Here is a 24,730-nt window from a genome sequence, read left to right as displayed (position 1 = left end):
TTAATGTCTCCAAGTATAATTGAGAATTTGCCTATTTCTCCTCTCAGTTCTTTTAGTTTTTGCTTCATGTGTTTTGGAGCTCTGTTGTTAAGTGCTTACACATTTAAGATTGATATGTCTTCTTGTTTACTTGCTCTTTTATTATTATTCAGTGTCCCTCTTTTGGTCTGAAGTCCATTTTGTCTGGCCTTAGCATAGCCACTCCAGCTTTATTTTGAATAGTGTTTGCATGGTTGTATCGATAATTAATCTATATCGATAGCTGTGCACAGACTGAGTTCTATTTTGGGGTTCGATACACAAGACACACCACCACAAGCCACTTGGGGTAGATAAGAGATTTATTGTTAACAGGGAAAGAGCTAAGGGAAATAGAAAGTAAATAGTCACAAGGAAATAGAAAAATAGTTACATGATACCACCAGGGCCCCTTTATCTAATTCAGCACCGGAATCAGAGCATCACGGGCAGTTCAGCACCGGAATCAGAGCATCACAGGCAGTTCAGCACCGGAATCAGAGCATCACGGGCAGTTCAGAACCGGAATCTGAGCATCACGGGCAGTTCAGCACCGGAATCAGAGCATCACGGGCAGTTCAGCACCGGAATCTGAGCATCATGGGCATTTCTCAGAGTAATGACACAGCGGAATCTGTTGAGGAAGAGCTTTTGCTCATCCCTGCCTCCTGGGGCTTCTTAAGGGTTTTCTAACAAAGGTGGCTTAGAGCCAAATGGCGTATGCATAAGCAATACAGGAGACCAGCCCCGGATCTGGCCAGGAGCCGGGGCTAGCCCGTGGCACTGATTAGGACTCGTCCTTGGAGCTCAGCCCAGTCTTGAAGACCTTGGGCAAGCTCCACATCTGGTCCCTTACATCCCTGGAGGGTAGCCAATCCTCCAGAGAGTAAGTGCATACCTAAGCCATGAATCCAATCATATGACCCTAGGCAGGCCTTTTGCCTTCTAAATTCTCATACAATTCGGCCGTAGGGTTGCTTGGGGGAATAGGCCTAATTAGATTGTACATGACGCAGCATGAAGGTAGTATATATAGTTTGCATATGGCGATACATCCAACAGTTACATAAGCATAAGAGGATTAATACCACAATGATTATTATTACAGGAGTAAATATAGCAGTGAAATACTTATGAGCCTTAGTGCTTCCAAATAAGAAGTCATACCAATTATGATTTGAATCTCGCGCTATAACATGTGAAAGTCCTTGTAGTTGGTTGGCCACAATTGTGGTAGCCAACCTATGTTCAGCAAGGGTTCATGTGCTATTTAGTAAATGTTGAGCCAATAGTTGAGAGTTCTGTAGAACTTGAGCCAATGCAAGATGCAAATAAGTAGTTGGAGGGCGTAAGCTGCAAGGGATCCAAGTAAGAGTTTCATCATCCTCTAGATTGGGAACCAAGTAGAAGACATCACCGTTCCAGTGGAGCACTTCAAGATGCTGCAGACATCCTGAATATGGAGAAGACAGTCCCATAGCAAGTAGCTCAGCAGTGTTTTAACTAGCAAAGCAAACATGTTGAGGCTCAACCTCATACAGAACAGAAAAGTTAACCAAGGGATATACAGTAAGAATACACAGGTTAATAGAATGAGTTAACAAACAAGGCTCCATTATTCGGAGTAAGCCATTACAAGTCGGCCCTCTATCTGTAGGTACACAATCAGTAAGTTTATAAGTAACATTACTAGAATCTATAAATGTACCCTCTATTTGGGGTTGCAAGAAATAGTTTCTTTTGATAATGGGTAAGGTGTGAAAGGAGCATAACATCTTGGTCGTCTTGGGGAGATAACATGTTATGGTGCCAATGTACCACAAGGAAGTACAAGTTACATTGGGTTTATTAGTAGCTATTCTAGAACTATGGGGTATAGGAAACATTGACCTCAAAGTGCTAGTATCCCCCCTGTGTCAATATACATTGTGCATTTTCTTTCTGAATTAAAACATATAACAGTTGCAGTGAACATTTTGTCCAATTGAATAGGAAACTAATATTAGTATCAAGCTTGAATTGATTAATATTTGAGGCATTAAAAATTTGCAACATTTCTTGTTGATATTGCAGGGTCTTAACATGAGGAGTGACAGTTGTGAGTAGCCATTGAGCATTCAGGGTCACTGCTTGGGACACATCTGATCCAGTATTTCATAGGCAAGAGGCTAACGCTTCTAAATCTATAGAATTAGCTATACCAAATCCAGAACCAAGACCACTCAACAAAGTATCATACCAAGCACAGCATCTTCTATTACATTTAGGTAAAGGGGGAAAGGATATGTTAAAATGAATCAATTTCTGGGGTGCTGCAATAGAAACATTAGTGCAAGTGCACGGTGTACACACTATTTGAGGAGTAGCATTCTGAGGGGGCTTCTGCACAGAAATCCATACATAGTCGCCCCAAATGGTGCAATTTTTAATTTCAGTTTAATTTGTATTACTACAAATAATAAATTGAGAGGCTTCTACAGTAAAGTTCATGGTGGCTAAATTGGAGGTAATACATTTTAACTGCTTCACACAGGTGGCGATATCGATTATGCCAAAGGGTGAGATTAGCAGTACAGCAGGAAATATTCACTGCAGAAGAAAAATTAATAAATATAGGTGAAGAACCAGTGACGGCCATTCGATATGGGTTTTCGTGGCCGTCCATCCATGCAGTAAGGTTGTTGCCTGTAACTGTACCATTGACAATGACACACCATTGATTCGTAGGACAATTGAAGCTGTCTTGTGAACGAGGTTTGGCATCATTTAGCCAACTCCAATGGAGAGTTATGGGGCTGGTTCCATTGTATGGATGCAGCTGGGTCCCAGGGGTCCATGCCTCCGCCAGCAGAGGCGTCCATATCAGCAGAGTCCAGCAGAAAATTATCTAATTGCATAAAAACAACTGATTAGTAGGGTACATTTTGGGTTGTTCCTGTCCGGGGAACATGACAACAACTACATTGTTGCCTCCTTGTGCTATTACTTCTCCGGCCCTGGGAGGATCAGTGGAATGTCTCCTGGCCCATACCTTGGTGCCAGCCATGTAATCAGTTGAGTCAAAGCCACCGTATCGAGTGGTGGCGTTGGGGGGAATATCTAATTTTTCCCAGTAATCAGTAGAAGCATGGGGAACAATTAGTATTTGTGCAATCCGAGTACCAGGCATGAAATGTAAAGTTTCCTTAGAAACATTATGCAGTAGAACTTTAATTTCACCCACGTAATCTGAGACAATGATACCTGCCATTATTTAAATTCCCTTTTGGGCTAGGCTGGATCATGGGGCTATTTGCCCATAATATCCCTTAGGAATCTTATTACCTAGTCCTGTTGAAACAATCTTAGTTGTATTGGGATCCAGCCATATTTCCTCTACATTATGAAGGTCATGTCCAGCAGAAGCTGTTGTACCTGTATAGGGAGCTTGAGCATTGAGGTGCATTGCCCACCATTTCAAGGTTTGGAATATATTAGTTTTCCTAATCTGTAAATTCGGAGTCATCATACGAGAGAGAGGAGTTCCTCCTTCTCCAAGTACACAATTATTTAATTGCTGCAAGGCCTCAAAAAGATTATCTTTCCAATGATAATATGAATTAGATCCTGCAGAGGATCCTATTTTCCATAATTTCTCCTTGAGAAGGCCATTCATTCATTCTATTAATCTGGCTGCCTGTGGATAATATGGTATATCCACTCTATATTATACTTTTCACAATATTCAGTAATTGCCTTACCTTTAAAATGAGACCCATTATCACTCTGAATCTGTAAGGATATCCCATAATATAGAGCGATAATATCAAGAGTTCTAATGGTATTATTTTGGGTGGCTCGCTTGTATGCACAGGCAATTAGGACCCCCGAATAGGTATCAACACAGGTACAGATGTATCTACATCCTTTGGAAACGGGCAGAGGTCCAATATAGTCAATTTGCCAAATTTGGACTGGAGCCTTGCCCCGTAGTAATTCTCCAGTTACAATTTTAGGCAAAGGCCTTTGTTCATCCAATTGACATGCGGTACATTGTTCTTTAGTAGTTTTAAAATCAGACATTGGTACACTTATTCCCCAGTCCTGTGCCCACCTGTGCATAGTGGCGGGGCCAGCATGTCCTGTTTTTTGATGAATCCATCGTGCAAGAGCTAAGGTCTCGTCACTGATGGGAGTAGAACGTTCTACTTCAGCTATGGCTGCCAAACGGTCCACGTCAGCATTATACTCATGTTCCACAGAAGTCTTCTTTGCATGAGCATCTACATGAAATACAGATAGGTTAGTGGTCTTTGCAATTTCCCATATATCTTTCCAAATATCGGCGCCCCCATAATTCTTTATCATAAATTTTCCATTGGTCCTTTTCCCATTTAGGCATCCATGTTCCTAAGCCTTTTGCCACGGCCCATGAATCAGTGAAAATATGATATTGATCATCTCTCTTAAAATTCATAGCCTGATAGGCTGCTTGTAATTCAGCAAATTGACTACTCTTCCCTCACCGCTGGTTTCAAGCACCATCTTTTTAACTGGATTATAAGTAACAGCTTTCCAGTATCAAGTATTGCCAATATATCGTGCAGACCCATCGGTGAACCATGCATGTCTCTTCTGTTCAGCCGAGAGAGAGTTATAACCATGATTGTATACCACAGGAGAGTTGGTCCTCTCAATTGCGATAGGCTGAAAATCATCATCTTTTATTGGGGCTTCTATTACTTGCTCATGTAAAGACAGTACTCCAGAGGGGCCTGTTTTAGCTCTACTTTGAATATACCATTTCCATGTAATTATGCTGGGTTCCTGGGCATGCTCAATCTTATGAGAAACAGGGTCACTCATGATCCATTGCATGATAGGGATTCTGGGCCTCAAAGCCACTTCATGGTTGAGAGTTAGTTGTTCTGTCTTGGTTAATGCCCAATATGCTGCAAGCAGTTGCTGTTCAAATGGAGTATAGTTCTGCCCAGCTTCAGGTAATTTACATGCCCCCAAACCGAGGGGGACCCGTTTCGAGTCCTGCTTTTGCCACAGACTCCAATTAGCATATCCTGAACCCACGGTAACCATAAGTTCTAATGGTCCCTCTCGTATGGGCCAAAGATCCAGGGCTGCTTGGGTTGCAGCCTTTGCTGCCTCAAAGGCCTGGGCTTATTCAGACCACCAATTAAATTCATATTTTTTCCTAGTAACTTTGTATGGGGGCTGCAAGATTTGTCCCAAATGAGGAATATGATTCCTCCAATATCCAAAAAGACCAATAAATTTCTGAGCTTCTTTCTTATTTCGTGGGACAGCAAAATCCAAAATTTTCTGTTGGGCCTTCGGTAGAATGGCCCAATGCCCAAAATTCCAATGTATCCCTAAACATTTTACTTCTTGAGCCGGTCACTGAATTTTATTGGGATTTATCTCCCAACCTTTTTGTTTCAAATAAGTGACGATCTGTTCCAAATAATACCTTACAGAGTCCTCTGTGGGACCCTGTATGAGGATATCATCTATATAATGAGTGATAAGGAGACTGGGGTGAATCTCACATTCATCTAAATGTTCTGCAATCAACCGATGACAAATTGTAGGGCTGTATTTGTAGCCCTGGCACATCCTAGTAAAGGTATATTGTCACCCTTGCCAGGTGAAGGCAAAATGCTCCCATTGCTTAGGATCAATGGGTATGGTAAAGAAAGCTTTAGCAACATCTATAACAGCATACCATGTACCATGGTGAGATTGGATGTGTTCAATTAGAGTAACTGTATCTGGCACAGCAGCAGTAAGAGGGGAAGTTACTTTGTTTAGCTCCCAATAATCTGCAGTCATTCTCCAAGAGCCATCAGTTTTCTTGACTGGCCAAATAGGATTATTCCATGCAGACGTAGTGGGGATCATAATTCCAGCATTGACATAATCTTTGATGATCTGAGTAATCTCCGTATGTCCCTTCTCTTTCTGTACTTATAATGAGCATAGCGGACAGCCGCCTTCTCAGCAACAGTTTGATAGCCACGCGCCTGGTCACCCAATATGTAATTCTGACATTGTAACATAGTAAGCTTGCTGTGCAAATCAGCAGTTTCTTTTTCTAAAGCACATTTTTCCTCAATCAAACCATTTACATGTTGACACATTCGGTGATAAGCAGTCAACAAAATCCATCCATGGCGAGCGACAGCCATCAGCTCCCCTCCTTTCTCAACAGGGACGGTTTTAAGAACTTCTACCACCCGAGGTGGATCAGCAGTCTGTAACTTCCCGTCCCAGTTCTCATTAAGACCAGTCCTTAAGGCCCATTCTCTAGCCAGTGAGGAGAACTGGGCGTCTTCCCAGCCGAGAATATCACAAGTCACACATAAAACTTCACTTTTCTTTTTAAACAAGGGCATTGCTTCCCTGGTTGTGCATATCCTGTTCGTGACGCCAATTTGTATCAATAATTAATCTGTATCGATAGCTGTGCACGGGCTGAGTTCTATTTTGGGGTTCCATATGCAAGACACACCACCACAAGTCACTTGGGGTAGATAAGAGGTTTATTGTTAACAGGGAAAGAGCTAAGGGAAATAGTAAGCAAATAGTCACAAGGGAAATAGAAAAATAGTTACATCATACCACCAGGGCCCCTTTATCCAATTCAGCACTGGAATCAAAGCATCACGGGCAGTTCAGCACCGGAATCTGAGCATCACAGGCAATAACACAGTGGAATCTGTTGAGGAAGAGCTGCTGCTCATCCCTGCCTCCTGGGCTTCTTAAGGGTTTTCTAACAAAGGCGGCTTAGAGCCAAATGGCATATGCATAAGCAATAGAGACCAGCCCCAGATCTGGCCAGGAGCTGAGGCTAGCTCATGGTACTGATTAGGACCAGCCCCGGATCTGGCCAGGAGCCGGGACTAGCCCATGGCACTGATTAGGACTCATCCTTGGAGCTCAGCCCAGTCTCGAAGACCTTGGGAGAGCTCCACATCTCGTTCCTTACATCCCTGGAGGGTAGCCAATCCTCCAGGGAGTAAGTGCATACCTAAGCCATGAATCCAATCATATGACCCCAGGCAGGCCTTTTTCCTTCTAAATTCTCATACAATGGTGTATCTTTTTCAAAAGTCTTTTTTACTTTTCATCTACCTACATCAATTATATTTTCAAGGGAGTTTTCTGTAGACTACATATAGTTGAACTTCTTATTCATTCTGAGAGTTTGTCTTTTAATTAATCTGTTTAGACCAATTACATTTAATGTTATTGATATATTGTTTTAGGTCTATTATAGTATTTAATTTCTCTTTGTGCCTTCTATTGTTTATATCTGTTTCCCCTTTTATTGCCATCTTTTGGGTTATTCAAAAATATTCTAGTATTGCACTTTTTAATATGTTGTAATTTTGACTATTATTTGTTTATATACTTTTTAGAGGGTTGCACTAGGAAATACAAAATACACACTTAACTTTTCACAAACTATGCAGAATCAGTGTTTTACTTCCTGAATTGAAACAACAATCTTCTCACTATATAGGTTCTCTTCTCCCACTGTGCTGTTCTATGTTACACCTACGGGTATTAAAAATCAATCAGGCCATATTATAATTTTACTTTCAAATGTCAAACATGTTTTAAAGAACTCAAGAAGAGAATGGTCCATTATGTTTACCTAGATATTTATTATTTCTGTTGCTCTTTCTTGATTGTGAAGGTACAAAATTTTTTCTATCATTACCCTGTCTAAAGAACTTCCTTTAGCAATTTTTTAAATGCAGGTTAATATGCAATGCATTCTCTTAGTTTTTCCTCAGCTGATAATGTCTTTATTTCACCTTCATTTCTCCCAGTAACTCTTTTTTTTTTTTAAGCTGAGCCATCCTGCCACCTGTTGGCAGCTCTTCAGCCGCTCAGCTCGGGCCAGGATTCGAACTGCTGTTGCTCAGAGCTCAAACTCTTGAGCTAGCTCTTAACCAACTGAGCCACTCAGTCGGCCCTTCACCTTCATTTCTGAAGGATAGTTTTTCTGAATTTAAAATTCCAGGTTCACAGCTCTCTCAGCACTTTGAAAATGTGCCACTTTTTTCCGGGGCTCCATCATTTCTGTTTATGAGAAATTTGTAGTTATTCAAATCATTCTTCCCTTATGGGTAATATTTTACTTTTGTCTGTGGTTTTCAGCATTTTCATTATGATATATCTAGATATGTATTTATTTGGGTCTATCTTATTAGGGATTCACTAACCTTCTTGAGACAGTAGGTTTATATCATATGCCAATTTTTTTTTAAAACAACAAACTTGTTCTTCTCCCTTCTAGGACTAAATGTTAGGCATTTTATTTTCCTACAGGTCTCTCTGTTCATAAAATGTTTTTTTTGTTTGTTTTTTTTGGTCATTATTCTCCCCCTTCCTCATACTGGGTAGCTTTTATTGATCTATCTTCAAGTTAACTGACTCACCTATGTTATCTCCATTCTGCTACTGAACCCATCTAATGATTTTTTTTTAATTTCAATTACTTGCTACCTTCTTTTGGCAATATACACTTAAGGTTCCTCAATTTCTTTTCATGGCTTTATAGTGTTTCTTTTTTTTTTTAAAGATTTTTATTGGGGAATTGGGGGGATGGGAACAGTGCTGGGGAATTGGGGGAAGGGGAACAGACAAGTTGCTGTCGTTTTGTTCTTCAGTCTAGTTGTGGAGGACGTTGCTTCACTTGCCCAAGTTGGCACCATCATTGAGCTCTTCCCTGGAGAGGCAGATCAGTCGCCGGCTTCTGGACGGCCGCTCACTGCGGCTGCTGGCTACATATGGTAGCCCATGGCAACCCACTGCCACAGGGGCTGCAGCCTATGCCGTTGCCGGCGGCTCACAGCAGCCCAGCTCCAGGTTAAGCTGTTGTCCAGCATCTTAGCTGTGGAGGGCAGTGTCACTGGCCCTCATATGTGGGATCTGAACTGGGGCCCTCTGGCATCCCAAGCCAGTTCTTAACCATCGCGCCACTTGGCCGGCCCTATAGTGTTTCTTTTTATTGATGAATAATATTCCATTATATGGAGTAACCAGGTTGTTTATTCTTTAATGATTTCATTATTTTTCTCAGTTATTTTCTTAGTGATTGCTTTCTCTAAAACAACTATTCCCTGGGGCCACCGAGTGGCTCAGTTGGTTAAGAGCGCGAGCGCTGAGCAACAGGGTCGCTGGTTCGATTCCCACATGGGCCAGTGAGCTGCACCCGAGCTGAGCTGCCGCTGAGCTAGTGGGAGCATGTGCTCTTGGAAGCAAGGTTTCCAGTTCAACACCCATATGGGATGGTGGGCTGGGGCCTCCTCTCCTCCCCACCCCCAGCAACTAAGACTAAACATGGCACCTTGAGCTGAGGAGCTGCAAGCTGCGGAGGGGAGGCTGTATGGCTCAGTGTGCAACAACGTTGCAGGTTTGACTCCCACATGGGATGGTGGGCTGCGCTGCCCCCCCACACACACACACACAACTAGATTGAAAGTGGCAACTGGACTTGGAGCTGATGGGTCCTGGAAAAGCACAATATTCCCCTTCCCCAATTCCTCAATAAAAAAAAAATCTTAAAAAAAATAGTCTATTCAGTTCCTGTATTCATATTTTAATCAGATTATGTTTTTCTTTTCCCTATGGAGTTGTATGCATTCCTGTTATGTTTTGGGTATTAATCCCTTAACAGATATATGGTTTGCAAACATTTTCTCCAGTTCTGTAGGTTCCCTTTTCATTTTGATTCTTTTGCCATGTAGAAGCTTTTTAGTTTAACATAGTCCTACTTGTTGATTTTTGCTTTTATGACTTGTGCTTTTGGTGGTATATCTAAATCATTGCCAAGACCAATTTCATTTTTTAACTTTTCAATTAATATTATTTTATATTAGTTTCCAGTGAACAGCATGTGGTTAGACATTTACATAATTTACGGAGTGATCCCCCAATTTAGTCTTTTCCATCTAGCACTAAACATAGTTATTGTAATGTTATTGCTTATATTCCCTATGCTGTACTTTATATCCCCATGACTATTTAATAACTACAAATTTGTACTTCTTAAATCTGTTCACCTTTTTCACCCAGCCTGCCAAATCCCCTCCTATCTGGCAACCATCAGTTTGTTCTCTGTATCTATGAGTCTGCTTCTATTTTGTTTATCTTGTTCTTTAGATTCCACACATAAGATTATATGGTATGTCTTTCTCAATCTAACTGATTTCAGTTAGCATAATACCCTCTAGGTCCATCCATGTTGTCACAAATAGTAAGATTTCATTCTTTTTATGGCAGAGTAATATTCCATTGTATGAGTTCTATATAAATTTGGAATATAAACCCCTTATCAGATGTATCATTGGTGAATATCTTCTCCCATTCAGGTTATCTTTTCGTTTTGGTGGTTTCCTTTGCTGTGCAAAAAGTTTTTAGTTTGATATAGTCCCATTTATTTATCTTTTCTTTTGTTTTTCTTGCCTGAAGTGATATATCAGAAAAAAAATTACTAATAACAATGTCAGTGAGTTTACTGCCCATGTTTTCTTCTAGTTTTATGAATTTGGGTATGACTTTTAAGTTTTCAATCCATTTTGTGTTTATTCTTGTATATGGTGTAAGGTGGTCCAGTTTCATTTTTCTTTTTTAGCATGTGTCTGTCCAGTTTTCCCAACATCACTTATTCAATAGACTGCCTTTACCCCATTGTATATTCTTGCCTCCTTTCTCATAGATTAAAGGACCATATAGATGTGGGTTTATTTCTGGGCTCTCTATTATGTCTCTGTGTGTCTGGTTTGCTGTCAATACCATGCTGTTTTGATTACTATAGCCTCATAGTAGAGTTTGATATCAGGTAGCATGATACTTCCAACTTTGTTCTTTCTCAAGACGGCCATGGCTATTCAAGGTCTTTTATGGTTCCATACAAATTTTAGGATGGTTTGTTCTAGTTCTGTGAAAAAATGCCATAGGTATTTTGATAGGGATTGCACTGAATTTATGATTGCTTTGGGCAGTATAGGCATTTTAACTATGTACTTCTTCCTATCCATGAGCATGGTAAATGCTTCCATTTAATTGGATCTTCTTCAGTTTCTTTTTTTATTTTATTAACATTTTCAATTTTTCAATTACAATTGACATACTATTGTATTAGTTTCAATGGACAACATAATGATTAGACTTTTATATAACTTGTGATCACCCTGATAAATCTAGAATCCATCTGACACCATAGTTATTACAATATTATTGACTATATTTCTTATGCTATACTTTACATCCCCATGACTATTTTGTACCTAACAACTTAATATCTTCCCCTTTTTCACCAACCCCCCAATGCCTCTTACATTGGCAACCATCAAAATGTTCTCTGTGTCTATTTGTTTCTGTTTTGTTTGTTTGTTAGATTCCACATATAAGTGAAATCACACAGCATTTGTCTGTCTTACTCAACTCAGCACAATATCCTCCATCTAGGTCCATCCAGGTTGTTGCAGATGGCAAGATTTCATTCTTTTTTATGGCTAATATTCCGTTGTATGTAGGTACCACATCTTCTTTATCCATTCATCCATTGATGGACATGCAGGTTGCCTCCGTATCTTTCCTACTGTAAATAATGCTGCAATGAAAACATATGGATATACATGTCCCTTTGAAGTAGTGTTTTGGGTTTCTTTTGATAAATACCCAGGAGTGGGATTACTAGATCCTTCTTTGTCTCTTGCAAGGTATAGCTTTTGTTATAGTCTATTTCATCTTGTATAAGTATTGCTACCCCAGCTGTGTGTTATTGGAAATAAACTCATGGTAAAGCTCATTCTCTCAGATGGGGGTAACTACCCCTATTTTGTAGATAAGAAAACTGAGCCCAGAGAAGGTCCCAAGCTATGGACTCCAGGTATAGGACAGGATATTAAGAACCAATTTGGGCCGGCCGAGTGGTGCATTGGTTAAGAGTTGGCTTGGGATGCCAGCTCAGAGCAGCAGGGCCCCAGTTCAGATCCCACCTGAGGGCCAGTGACGCTATGCCCGCTACAGCTAAGATGGTGAACAACAGCTCGACTTGGAGCTGGGCTGCCGTGAGTCGCCGGTGACAGCATAGGCTGCAATGGGGCTGCAGTGAGTTACCGTGAGTGGCCGGCAGCCAGCGTGAGCTGCCTTGAGCTGCCATCCATTGGCCGGCGACTGATCTGCCTCACCCGGGAAGAGCACAATGATCACAATACCAACATGGGCCAGTGAAGCGACATCCTCCACAACTAGACTGAAAAACAAAAGGACAGCAACTTGTCTGTTCCCCTCCCCCAATTCCCCAAAATCTTAAAAAAAAAATTGCATTGAGCAGACAAAAGCAATTGCCACTACATAAAATTTAAGTACATGATAAGATTAGTGGACATTTGGTCCTGTCCAAAACATCCATTGAGACATTTGGTCCACACCAGAATGTCTTGAAATCTATCCTATCAAAAACATCCATCAGCATATTTGGTCCTGTGAAAAAAGTTCATGCTTAGAAAACATCCTAGGTTCAAATAGCCCCTAATATTTATTTATACTTTTGGTTTACAGGATTAATACATGAAAAAATACTATCATGTTTTATTGGTCCAATGGTTGTGTTGTGGCTGTATTGCCAATAATAACCCTTCTTGCCTTGGTATGCTAGATGGTAATGGCACATAGGGTTAGGTAGATGAGTTGGGGTTCACATCTTGCAGGAGAGCAGGATTTAATTATATGTAGTGGGGAAGAGTAGTACAATTAAGAGAAATGCACAGAGAATGACAAGTCAAGGGTGGGATCTCTTGAGGCACAGCACTGTTAATATGTCACTGGGCATCTTGTTGGATATGGCTGTTTGTTGTTCAATAAGGAGAAGCTTAGTCAAATAAAGCATCTGGCTTGTTCAGGCATGAGAATGGGTGTGGCTCTTACCACATAGCAGCTGGGTTTAATAGTTTACATGGGGGGAATACAAGGTATCTAATAAACCACCCTATAACTATCCCATTGTTCAGGTTTAATGTCTGATGTTTCCCTTGAATTGATGTTGTATAGAATTATAACTGTGGTAGACTGCAAGAAGAGTCTGCCACTATTTGGAGGGGTTTTAGTGGGTGTGACTTCCACACTTACCTGACAATCAGCATGATGACTATGCCCTTGCCTGGTCCCTACCTACTGGCTGATCTAGTCCAGGTGAACGGGGTGTCAAATCTGTGAGACTTTAGTAAGATTTCCCCTAGCAGTAAACCAGCAATCATTGGTCAGAAAGCTAGGAAGACAACACAAAAAAACCCCAAAAAACCCTTCTTCTGTTGCTTGGCAATATGACATCTTTATTTGAAAATTCTTAGCAGAATATGGCAGAAATAGTATACTCACATAAAGAAAAGCCAATGCTACATTATAATGGTTTTTGTTGCCATTTCCATTCCTTTAACAGACACAGCAGTAAAGGTACTAACACTGTGAAGATAGGAGAATCTACAATGCAAGATGTAGTCAGGATTTGGATAACATTAACAATCATTTAAGATGGGAAAGGAAAACATCAACAGAACATTGAAGGGGTATTGAAGGGGAAGTAAGGAAAAACCCTAAATAAGTTAAAACAACATGCATTAGAACCAAATGTAATACTATCACAGGTACTTCAAAGAACTCTCCATGATATTTATGATGAAGAGGTCCTGTTAATGCTACCAGAGAGAAACTCATTCAAGGGGCAAGTAAAGAATTCAAAATAGACATTGACCCCCAAACCTAATTTCATTGCACGGAATTGTAATTACAGGAGTATAAAGTGACCAGATGCAGAGAACCACTTCTTATGCACAATTCTGGTGCTCAAAATGATGAAAGAATTCTTACTTGCACAACTTAGGACAATATTCAATATTTAAGTGCCAGTACCACATTATTCAATGATAGCACGAACATAGTTCACTAAGTTATTTACGGTATACAGTGCAGTATTGGGTTATAGTATGCCACTGATTTATGCCCTAACAACAGAAAGACGAGAAGACACTTACAGATATGCATATATACTTGCATTTGCACAGGAAAGAAAACACATTAACCCATTCATTGTGCATGACAGAATTCAAGATTGCAAATATGAATGTGATTTGACTACTACAAAATGCACAAGGATGCTTGTTTCACAACCACTGTGATGGAAAATATCTTATTTTGGGTCTAACACATGTGTATATGACAACGCAGAGTAACACCCATAACTGCATCCATGTTGCTGGGACTTCCATTTGTGCATTTGGAAGATGTAAATGAAACTCTTAAGTACATTGTGGATACTGCAGAAAAAAATTAGATGACCTAGTGGATTATGTTGAGAGGGGGTATGTCTGAGGAAGGCATAGCAGAGGCAGAAGACCAGAAGCTCCAAGATATCCACCAGAAACCTGGAATGTTTACAGATCAGTACTGAAGGGTGAGTAAAGGATAAACACCACCGTGGAAGGCTGACGAAGCAAATTTCAAAACTGATGGTGTACATCATCCTTCCATTTGGAGATTTACTAAAGTGTTAAAAGATAAACAGCAAGGGGCCGGCCGAGTGGCTCAGTTGGTTAAGAGCTCGCTCAAGAGTTTGAGCTCTGAGCAACAGCGGTTCCATGCCCGGCCCGAGCTGAGCTGCCAACAGGTGGCAGGATGGCTCAGCTAAAAAAAAAAAAAAAAGAAAAAAGAAAAAAAAGAAAGATAAACAGCAAAGCAATAAACAAGTTATCACCCAGGCTCTTGATGGTCATACTCAAATACACTCACCAACTTCATGATGATACTGACAAATCAAATTTGTATAACCAAAACTGTTAACTGATATAACAAATATAAAGCCAATAATCAGGCTGATATACATCTTAGAGCAACTGATCATTGACTTACGAGTAACCATGGTGAACTTCATGACAAGGAAGAACAAAAATAAATGTCAAATCCAAATTTGTCATGAATTACAATAAAATAATAAAATTTTAATAAAGTTAAATGTTTCTAAGAGTATTACTTAACAAATCATGGACCAAATGTTTCAATGGATGCTTTGTATAGGTCAAAATACCAAGGACCTTTTGATGTGGACCAAATGTCTCAGTGGATGTTTTGGACAGGACCAAATGTCCTGCAAGGACATGGTAAAAATCCCACATCAAGCCAACAAGAAAAAGGGTGAATTAATCAAACAGTGCAGGGGCAACTGACTATTTATTTAGAATAGTGAGCTGCTCACCTCATATCACATGTTACAAGAAACACCACAGATGGATGTATGCAAAATGCAATTTTGCATGTCTACTTCACACATGTCATAGACATACCTGCCACAGTGCTCAATTCCAAAAGGAATTTACTTATGACACAATAGCACAACAAAGCAGAAACACTTAACTTTCAACTAGTAGAATAAGTTTCTAATATTGAGCCTTTACATAGGAATTTACAGGAATAAAAAATATGTGCTGTTTATTCTCCATTGGCTCCACCCAGACCTCCTGTGTGCCCACTTGGGCTCACTTGAAGATGGCATCTGTTTGGGTTCTCCAAAGGGAGGCACCAGCAATTTGATGCCACAATTCCAGTGCTGACAATATCTCCCACGAGGTGGTCCCTCCTCCAAGACAGCAGCTTTGCCCCTTTAGCATTTAGAATGGTAATAGCTTCCTGGCGATGTTAGTCTCTCAATGCTTCAATGTCCCTTGTTCTTGGCCCACACTGCTGTATAAGTCTGCCATTAAAATCTTCTCAAATTCTGTTTTTCACCAGAACCGTGGCTGATACAAAGACCCATCCCTATATTAACTTGTCAAAAGAAGTAATTCTTCCCCCAAATCGCTATATAGAACATCAACACTTAGAAAAGAATTTGTCTGTATCAGGGGGAATGCCTTCAGCTCTAAGTAATAGACAGCCCTATGAATAAGAAATCATTATTGGGCCGGCCGAGTGGCGCGATGGTTAAGAACTCGGTTGGGATGCCAGAGGGCCCCGGTTCGGATCCCACATATGAGGGCCAGTGACACTGCCCTCCACAGCTAAGATGCTGAACAACAGCTCAACCTGGAGCTGGGCTGCCATGAGTCGCCGGTGACGGCGTGGGCTGCAGTCTCTGTAGCAGTGGATTGCCATGGGCTACCGTGTGTGGCCAGCAGCCAGCGTGAGCGGCCAGCAGCCGCAGTGAGCGGCCGTCCAGAAGCCGGTGACTGATCTGCCTCACCAGAGAAGAGCGCAATGATGGTGCCAACTTGGGCCAGTGAAGCAACATCCTCCACAACTAGATTGAAGAACAAAACGACAGCAACTTGTCTGTTCCCCTTTCCCCAATTCCCCAGCACTGTTCCCATCCCCCCAATTCCCCAATAAAAATCTTAAAAAAAAAAAAAAAAAAAGAAATCATTATTATCGCAGTAATATATAAGGTCCTAATAGAGAGCTGATCCAGATGGAGTTGTCTAGCTCAGTGATGTCACCTCTGAGCCAGGCTTTTCCCATCTTGTGTACTGTTATCTTCAGGCTATTACCCTTTAGGGCCACAGACTATAATCTGGCATAACGTACAGATGTGAAAAATTCCAGCAGAATAGAGACAATCAATCTCTTCTCATGTCTCCTCGTGTCATGACAATATTTTATTGTTTAGCTCTTTCCCTGAAGCACTGCAGAATATTTTCCAAACATCTCACTGCTCACATATCCATTCCAATAAAATCATTAGAATAGAATCTCCATGATTAGCTCAGACTAATCTGGATTTACCCTAAATCATCTGGGGAAGCATGGACAAAGACAAAATAGAGCCAAGTAAGTAGAGTCTCTTGAAACTGCTTATCAACACATTGCAAGGAAGCGTAAGAAACAGGAGGACAAAGGCAACAGGGACAGAATATGGAACTCTATAATATGAAATACAAACACAGTTCTTGGATTACATACAACTCAGGTTATGCATATCATGCCTAAATAGATAGATACAGCAACGAAATACCAAGGGTATGTAAGAGGCATTTCATTACACACCATTATTTTTTATTTGTAGACAGCAGTATTACTCTATATAACTGATGTTAACCTTTGTGAAATTTATGTATCATTGTTATTAACAGCATTTACAGTATTGACAGACCCAGGAGCAGCTGAAAAAACTCAGAAAAATATTACTTGGCTTTTAAATGGAAGTGGTAGTTCAGTAATTAAGGTCATACTCATTCATATATGCAAAAAAAGTCAGAGGAAAGCTAGGTGATGTGAATGTAAAATAATACATACTGGCCACACTCTAAAGTGACTCAGAAAGTACTGAAAATAGAGCTGATGCAGAGGTAGTTAAAAACCTCACAAAAACATATTTTGGCTTCTTTATTGAAGAAACAGCTCAGCAGTAATGGTCATAGTCATGTATTTATGTCAGCAAATAGGAGAAAGGGTATGTGGTTTGTACTTTAAATTTTCCAAATATATTTTCTTATACCCACAGTGGTGTGCTGGTAAATATTGGACAATAGGTTCACTGAGAAAATGAAAACCCTCAATTGTAGTTTGCCAGTTTCCGTGGTGTAAATACTCCCATTAAAGCCAAGCTACCAACATGACGGCACTGAATACAGAGGTGGGAAGAGAAGTGCAGTAGCACACCATTATACAGTATTTTTTCCATGCAGATTCAATATAAGTAACCTAAAGAACAAAGAAAATAGCGAAATGTTATAAAATAATTAGGAAGTGATGAATGTTTAATATTTATTACCTTTGTTTTTAATATAATTTAATTTTTAAATAATGACTGTGTTTAACAACTGGCTCACAAAATTCCTGAAAATTTAACAATCAGCGGTACTCACAAGCCAGTAGGAGCTTAGGCTATCACACCACTGTGTGTATAAATACATTTATATGTATATATATAATTATGTCAGCCTATAAAGACACTGGTGGTATTTAGTGTGTGAAATATTAATATAGACCATAATACTTAACTAAGTGTTCATGTTTTCTCTTCAAAAGCATGTTGGGCTCTGATATACAAATCAAGCATACCTCAAATTTGTTATATTGGCATACTCACATAAGGCCTGCAAACATTAGGGACTCTTCACATAAAGTTTAATGCTGCTGTCATTCAACATTTTTTTAGCTTCAAATTACATTGTGATTATTGGTATAAATGAATATCACCCATTATATTTACAATAAAATTTTGGTATCACATCTGGAATATGAAACTACACAACAATTTCTAGATGAAAATTTTTACATTACTTAATGAATTTCCTCTCAGTACAAATTTTCTGATGAAACGTTTTAATTTTTCTTGAAAGCTTTCACATGTTTAAAACATGAATAAGGTTTTATTCTAGTATTATCTGAGTACAATAAGATGTCACTTTTTAGTAATTTGGGTTTTTTGCGTTTCACTAATCTCATTTAAAAATTTTGTATAATGAATTTGAAAGGGTAGATGAAGGTTTCTGAACATTCAGGATGTTGAGAGAACTTTCACCCTTGTGTGAATTCTCTGATGTTTAGTGAGTACTGACCTCTGACTAAAGGTTTTCCCACATCCATTACACTCATAGGGTTTCTCCCCTGTGTGAGTTCTCTGATGTTTAGTGAGAGCTGATTTCTCACAGAAGGTTTTCCCACATTCATTACATTTATAAGGTTTCTCCCCTGTATGAGTTCTTTGATGTACAATGAGGTTTGACTTCACACAGAAAGATTTCCCACATTCATTACATATAAAGGGTTTCTCTCCTGTGTGCGTTCTCTGATGTACAGTTAGAGCTGACCTGTGGCAGAAGGATTTTCCACAAGCATTACATTCATAGGGTTTCTCTCCTGTGTGAGTTCTCTGATGTTCAGTAAGGTTTGACTTCACACAGAACGTTTTTCCACATTGCTTACATTCATAAGGTTTTTCTCCTGTATGTGTTCGCTGATGGTTGGTAAGATGTGGTTTCTGACAAAAGGATTTCCCACATTCAGTACATTCATAAGGTTTCTCTCCTGTGTGTGTCCTCTGATGTTGAGTGAGGTTCGACTTCTCCCAGAATGTTTTCCCACATTCAGCACATTCGAATGTTTTTTCTCCTGAGTGAGCTCTTCGAGATTGGGTGAAATGTGACTTCTTGTTGAAATTTCCATTTTCCTTGTGCTCGTAAGGTTTATCCCCCATGTGCACTATCCGATGTTTAAAGAGGGCTGACTTTATCCACGTTTTGTGACTTACTTTATATTCATGGGGAACCTTTCCTGCATAAGTTCCTTCATGGATAATCAAACTTGAACTGTCACAGAAAATTTGCCCATATTCATTATAGTCATAAGGATTCTGCCCTGTCAGAGCACTCTGGTGTCCCAATCTTAAATCCATATAGAAGGACTTCCCACAAATACTACATTCATATGGCTCCATTTCCAAATGAGTTCTCTGAGATAAATTGAGCTTTAAACTTTGGATGAAGGTTCTCTGACATTCATTATAATTACAGAGTGTCTCCCCTATCTGAGCTCTCTTGTTTGTGAAAAAGGCTGCCTCCTCATGGAAGCCCTGTCCATTTTCATTATATTTAAAAGGCTGGTCAAAAATTAGCTGAGTGAGATCTTGGCTATGACTGAGGATATTTGTTTTTTGATTATAAGATTTCCCTCCAGTAAGAGTTTTCTCATACCTAATATCAAGAAGCAATTTCTCATATACATTATATTCATCAGGCTTCTTTCCACAATAGTTTTTATTAATAATTAAGCCTGACATAGTCTTCAAACTCATTTCACATGAATCACATATCTTATATGGAAAATTTCTTGAAGGAACACAGTCTGCACCCAGACTGAAAGTTTTCTTTACTCTGTCACCACCATCTATACTTAATGTTTTGTTGGTGGTGAAAGCAAGTTGACAAAAATGTTCATCTTGATTTTTCTGGCTGCTTTCTATCAGGTTATCAACTTTCCAGTCTTCTAGAAATGAGAAAAATAACCACATCTTATGAATCCAGTACATTTCTAATGGAATTGGACTTTTACACAAATGCCCAATTACACTATCAATTCTTTGTTTTAGGCTCAATTTCCTGGTGTGAACTAAATCCAAGTGTGCATTTCCTTTACCCTTCTAGTTTCAGTGGAAAATACATGCTTCAGTGGGAACAAGGAAAGGAAACTGGCAATGACATTTAATACTTTTGAAATATAACCTTCAAAACTAAACAGAAAAAAGGAAATGAAATTCAAAGCACAGGGAACTGGGGAGTGGCTGATTCAGAGACAGGGAAACTCAGAAAATGGGGTGAACCCAAAAGAGACATTAAACACCAAATAAAATGACAGTAAAGATTAGTAGACAAGGGCTTTCAGAGGATGAACTGTGTTTGGTAGACAGAGCATAGTTTAGTCCTAATCCCCTCATACACAGATTATTGGAGTAGGATTCCTACTAGAGTACATACCTTGACTCTACACATCAAGACCAAACTAAATTTCTGAAAACACCAGCTTCCTCAGGTTCAAAAGAATAGTCCTATAACCCAGGATCTAGATTTTGCTTTAATTTAATTCACAAGGAATAATTATTTTTCATAATGCTATAAGAGGCAAGCTAGGGAGGGTGAAACAAATTCAAAACATGGTGTGCAAGCAACAGAGATAGGTAGAATAGGACCACAACATAATAGTCAATAAAAGACAACTTTAATTTCATTTATTAATAGGGAGCAACTTTATCAGGCTAGTAAAAGATACACTGGATGCTTTAGGTAAAAACAAAAACAAACAAAAAAAACCATTTAGGAATTAGATCAAGCCAGGAATGCAAAAACGCAGACACAGATCTGATTTTAAGTGATATCAGTGAAAAGTGGGAAAATGAAGAGATGTAGAAGGTGGTCTTCAAAAGAAAACAACCACAGGTGTCTGAAGAGACTGGCAGGAAGGGATAACAGGTTGAGTAGAGTGACCCAGGTCACCACTTAAGGTGGTTAACAGGTAGAGACAATCCCTATTGAACTCCTAGAAAGCAGGCTGTCTGGTTTTCATGTCACACAGTCTGTTCCTTGTCAATCAGTCTCCTCCAATGCTAAGATCTAACGGATTTACAGCCTTGTAAAAGTGTTACACCAAGACTACTTCTCTCCCAACCACTCTCTAGAAAAGGAGTCAGCAAACTATGCCTGCAAGCAATGGTCCTTGAACTAAGAATGGTTTTACACGTTTGGAGGGAAAAAGATGGAAGAGGCAGTCAGGAACACTGAAGAGGTGGAAGAAAGAGGCGAAAGGAGAAGCAGCAGTGGCAACTAAAGACACATGTGGCCACTAAGTAAAAAATATTTACTATCCAGCCTTCTAAAAGTTTGCAGCATCTGATCTAAAAGGTGTCCTTCAGCCCACGCCTCTGACACCGTCTGGGACTGATGCCTTTCAGATGGCTACTTCTGGTTCTGGACTCCATACTTGTATATATCCAACCTCCTACTCAATACACTGGGCTAGGTTTTAAGTTATCTCAAGCTTCTTGAGTCCAAATGTAAATTTGTAATAATTGCCCTATAATCTCTCCTCTCTAATTTTCTCTATCTCAGTAAATGGCACCCTAATTCATCCTTTATGCTGGAGACAAATCACTAGAGTCGTGCCTGCATCCTCTCTTTCTCTCACACTCTACATTCAATCCAACAGCAAATCCTCTTGCTCTCACCTTCCAGATTTCTGTACAAATCTGCCACTGCTTAGCACTTCCAGAACAGCCTTAGCCACTATCCTCTCCTATCTGGAGCACCTAACAGCCTACTTACTGGAGCACCTAACTGGTACTCCCCCCTTGCTCATGCCTAAGCACCACCCACCCGCCACAGTGTACTCGCTGTGCAGAAGTCAGGCAGACCCTTTTAAATTATAAATCAGATCTGATGTCTTAATCTGATTTACACTTACAAAAAAACCAAAACATGAAAAACATGACTTTCTCGCATCACGCAAATAAAATTAACATATCTACCATGGTCCATGCTACTTATGATATCATCTCCTATCAATCTTCTCCACGCCCACTTGTCTCCAGCCATGCTGGCCCCCTTGCCATCTTTCAAACACCCTAAGAACATATCTGTCTGGGGCCGGTTGAGTGGCACGTTGGTTAGGAGTTGGCTTGGGACACCAGCTCTGAGCAGCAGGGCCCCAGTTCAGATCCCACATGAGGGCCAGTGATGCTGGGCTCTCTACAGCTAAGATGCTGAACAACAGCTCGACCTGGAGCTGGGCTGCCGTGAGTCACTGGCAATGGCATAGGCTGCAGTGGGGCTGACTGGCAGCTGGCGTGCACTTTTGTGAGCAGCCATGAGCCGCCGTGGGCGGCCATCCAATGGCCCGTGAGCGATTGCCTCACCCGGGAAGAACACAATGATAATACCAACATGGGCCAGTGAAGTGACGTCCTCCGCAACTAGACTGAGGAACAAAAGGACAGCAACTTGTCTATTCTCCTGCCCCGATTCCCCAACGCTGTTCCCCTCCTCCAATTCCCCAATAAAATCTTTAAAAAGAAAAAGAGAGAAAAGAACACATCTGTCTGAGGAGTTCAGTACCTGATGTTCCCTTTGCCTGAAATACTCAGAATCCTCAGTCACATTTCTCATGTCATTAGTCTCACCTCTCCTGAACTTATCAGAAAGGCTCTCTCTGACTTGCTTACCAAAGAGCACATGCCATCAATCCTCATCCCCCTTTCCACTGTTTTAACTCTCTTTACAGTACCCAACACTGTATGTACACACACGCACATATATCTACACACACACATGCATGCATGCTTTTTGTCCCTCACTGTAATATACATTTTGATAGCAGGGACATTATTCTTTTAATTACCTAAAAACCTAACTGGATCATAGTGAGTGATTATGGAAGCACTGCATGAAAACATACCAGCTAACAAAAGGTGTCCAAAGACAACAGAGGGAAGGTGGACAATTCTAAAAGATACACTATCAAGAAAAATTATCTAAGATGAAGCCAACTGAGTTTGAATGACAGGTATAGGTAAATCACTCTTAAAATGTTAAAGAACAAAGGAAAGCATTTATGAGGGAAAATGACATATGGAGGAATGTGATTAAGGTCATAGAGGGATGTGGGCCATCTGTTGCTTAGTCACTTCTAAAAGTCTGGGGCTACAGAAAGAAATTCCTAAAAAATATTTGAAAGGTAATAAACCCTAATCCAATGGCCTAAGATCCCATTTCCTCTGGCTTCCATCTGTCTGTGAACTCGTGAACTCACCCAAGCAGCACTGGTTTGGGAATCCTTGCTCTAATATCCAGGGCTCTTCTCCTTGTTCTATCTTGATGATCACGTCTGGCTTAGTAATACAATATCCTGTTAAGAGAAAATAATACAAGGCTATGGCTACATAGCCTGGCTTTAGGGACTCTGAAAAAATGATAGGGAAGAAAGGTACAGCTTCAGGAGCTGTCCAAAGGAGGTGCCCAAATGAACCAACCTCTGAAGAGGTAAGAACACAGCATTCTTTATTAAACGTGACCAAAAGGGATCATTCATCTCAGGACCTTGAATCTCAAGCTTCAAATTAAAAAACTCTACAGGAAGTTCATGTGTTTCATCAACTGAGAAATGCATGGTACTGGTGGGCACATGGAAAAAAAATCTTACCTATTGCAACAAGGTGGCTGTAATTTTCCAGCATTACATCTCTGTGTAGTATCTTCTGAGCAGGATCAAGCAGATACCATTCTTCCTGGGTGAAGTCCACACACACATCTTTGAATGACACTGGTTCCTTTAATGGTGTATTCTTTTTCTATAGGGAATCATCAGAATAATACAATGAGGAAAAGATTTAAAAGAACTAATCTCTTTAGGGTTTACTAAAAATTGACATATAGGATGCCTTCTTTTGTGCTATCCTATGTAAGATGAAAGAGTATCTGTACAAATTGAGTTTCCACTCAGGGCCTGGAACTGTCCTGCTACAAATATTACTGATGAAAACAAACCCAGTTCCTGTTCTTAAAGTGCTTATGACCAGATAAGGAGACATATATATTAATATTTATTAAATCAGACATTGCAGGAGGTAGCAGTGCGCACAAAGTAGACTGGGATCACCAAGGAAATGGAGTTACCAAGACAAGTTAGTTCTTTCATTATTATCTTTTAAATTTTTAAGTTAACTTTCATTGAAGAAGTAAAACTTTCAGTTGCTAAAATGAATAGTGGCATTCAAATGAATATGCTGCAGACAGACCTTGTTCAAGCTCAACTTATAACTGATTAACGTGGCCAGGCCTGCATTCTACCTGCCCAAAGAAAAGGATGAATCCTCTCTTCTAAAAGAGATCATTTTCTAGAGCCTCTACCAATTTTTCTGTTGTTAAAACAATGTTTGGCATCCAATAAAAATTTTCATGTTCTGTGAAGAGACAAGGACCAAAAGAAAAAAATAGACAATAAAAGCAGACCCAGATATTAGAATTGATCAACAAGAACTTCAAAATGAATTATGATTAATATGTTCAATAAAAGATGAAAATATGGGGCCGGCTGAGTGGCGCGTTGGTTAAGAGCTGGCTTGGAACGCCAGAGGGTCCCAGTTCGGATCCCACATATGAGGGCCAGTGACACTGCCCTCTACAGCTAAGATGCTGAACAACAGCTCAACCTGGAGCTGGGC

At 40.0% G+C, this 24,730-nt stretch overlaps 1 protein-coding gene and 1 long non-coding RNA gene across 2 annotated transcripts in view; both read right to left on the bottom strand.

Annotated features, from left to right (window-relative positions):
• Positions 1-334: 334 nt before the first annotated feature.
• LOC109395538 (uncharacterized) lies at positions 335-11,513 on the bottom strand. The gene is made up of 3 exons (XR_002126680.1): positions 11,474-11,513; positions 4,112-4,280; positions 335-2,905 (listed from the first exon to the last, which is right to left on the bottom strand). It is a non-coding gene; the product is annotated as an uncharacterized LOC109395538 (long non-coding RNA).
• Positions 11,514-17,796: 6,283 nt separating this feature from the next.
• Positions 17,797-24,730, bottom strand: part of ZNF248 (zinc finger protein 248) — a 19,388-nt gene continuing 12,454 nt past the window's right edge. The window contains exons 4-6 of the mRNA XM_019666580.1: positions 23,710-23,857; positions 23,320-23,415; positions 17,797-20,007 (exon numbers count right to left, since the gene is read on the bottom strand). Of these exons, the coding sequence (XP_019522125.1) occupies positions 18,521-20,007; positions 23,320-23,415; positions 23,710-23,857 (1,731 nt within the window). The 3' untranslated portion in view covers positions 17,797-18,520. The remainder of the gene's footprint in view (positions 20,008-23,319; positions 23,416-23,709; positions 23,858-24,730) is intronic.

The sequence above is a fragment of the Hipposideros armiger genome, unplaced genomic scaffold (assembly GCF_001890085.2).
Source record: "Hipposideros armiger isolate ML-2016 unplaced genomic scaffold, ASM189008v1 scaffold_476, whole genome shotgun sequence".
Classification (NCBI taxonomy): domain Eukaryota; kingdom Metazoa; phylum Chordata; class Mammalia; order Chiroptera; family Hipposideridae; genus Hipposideros; species Hipposideros armiger.
This window is presented reverse-complemented; position numbering and strand designations above follow the sequence as displayed.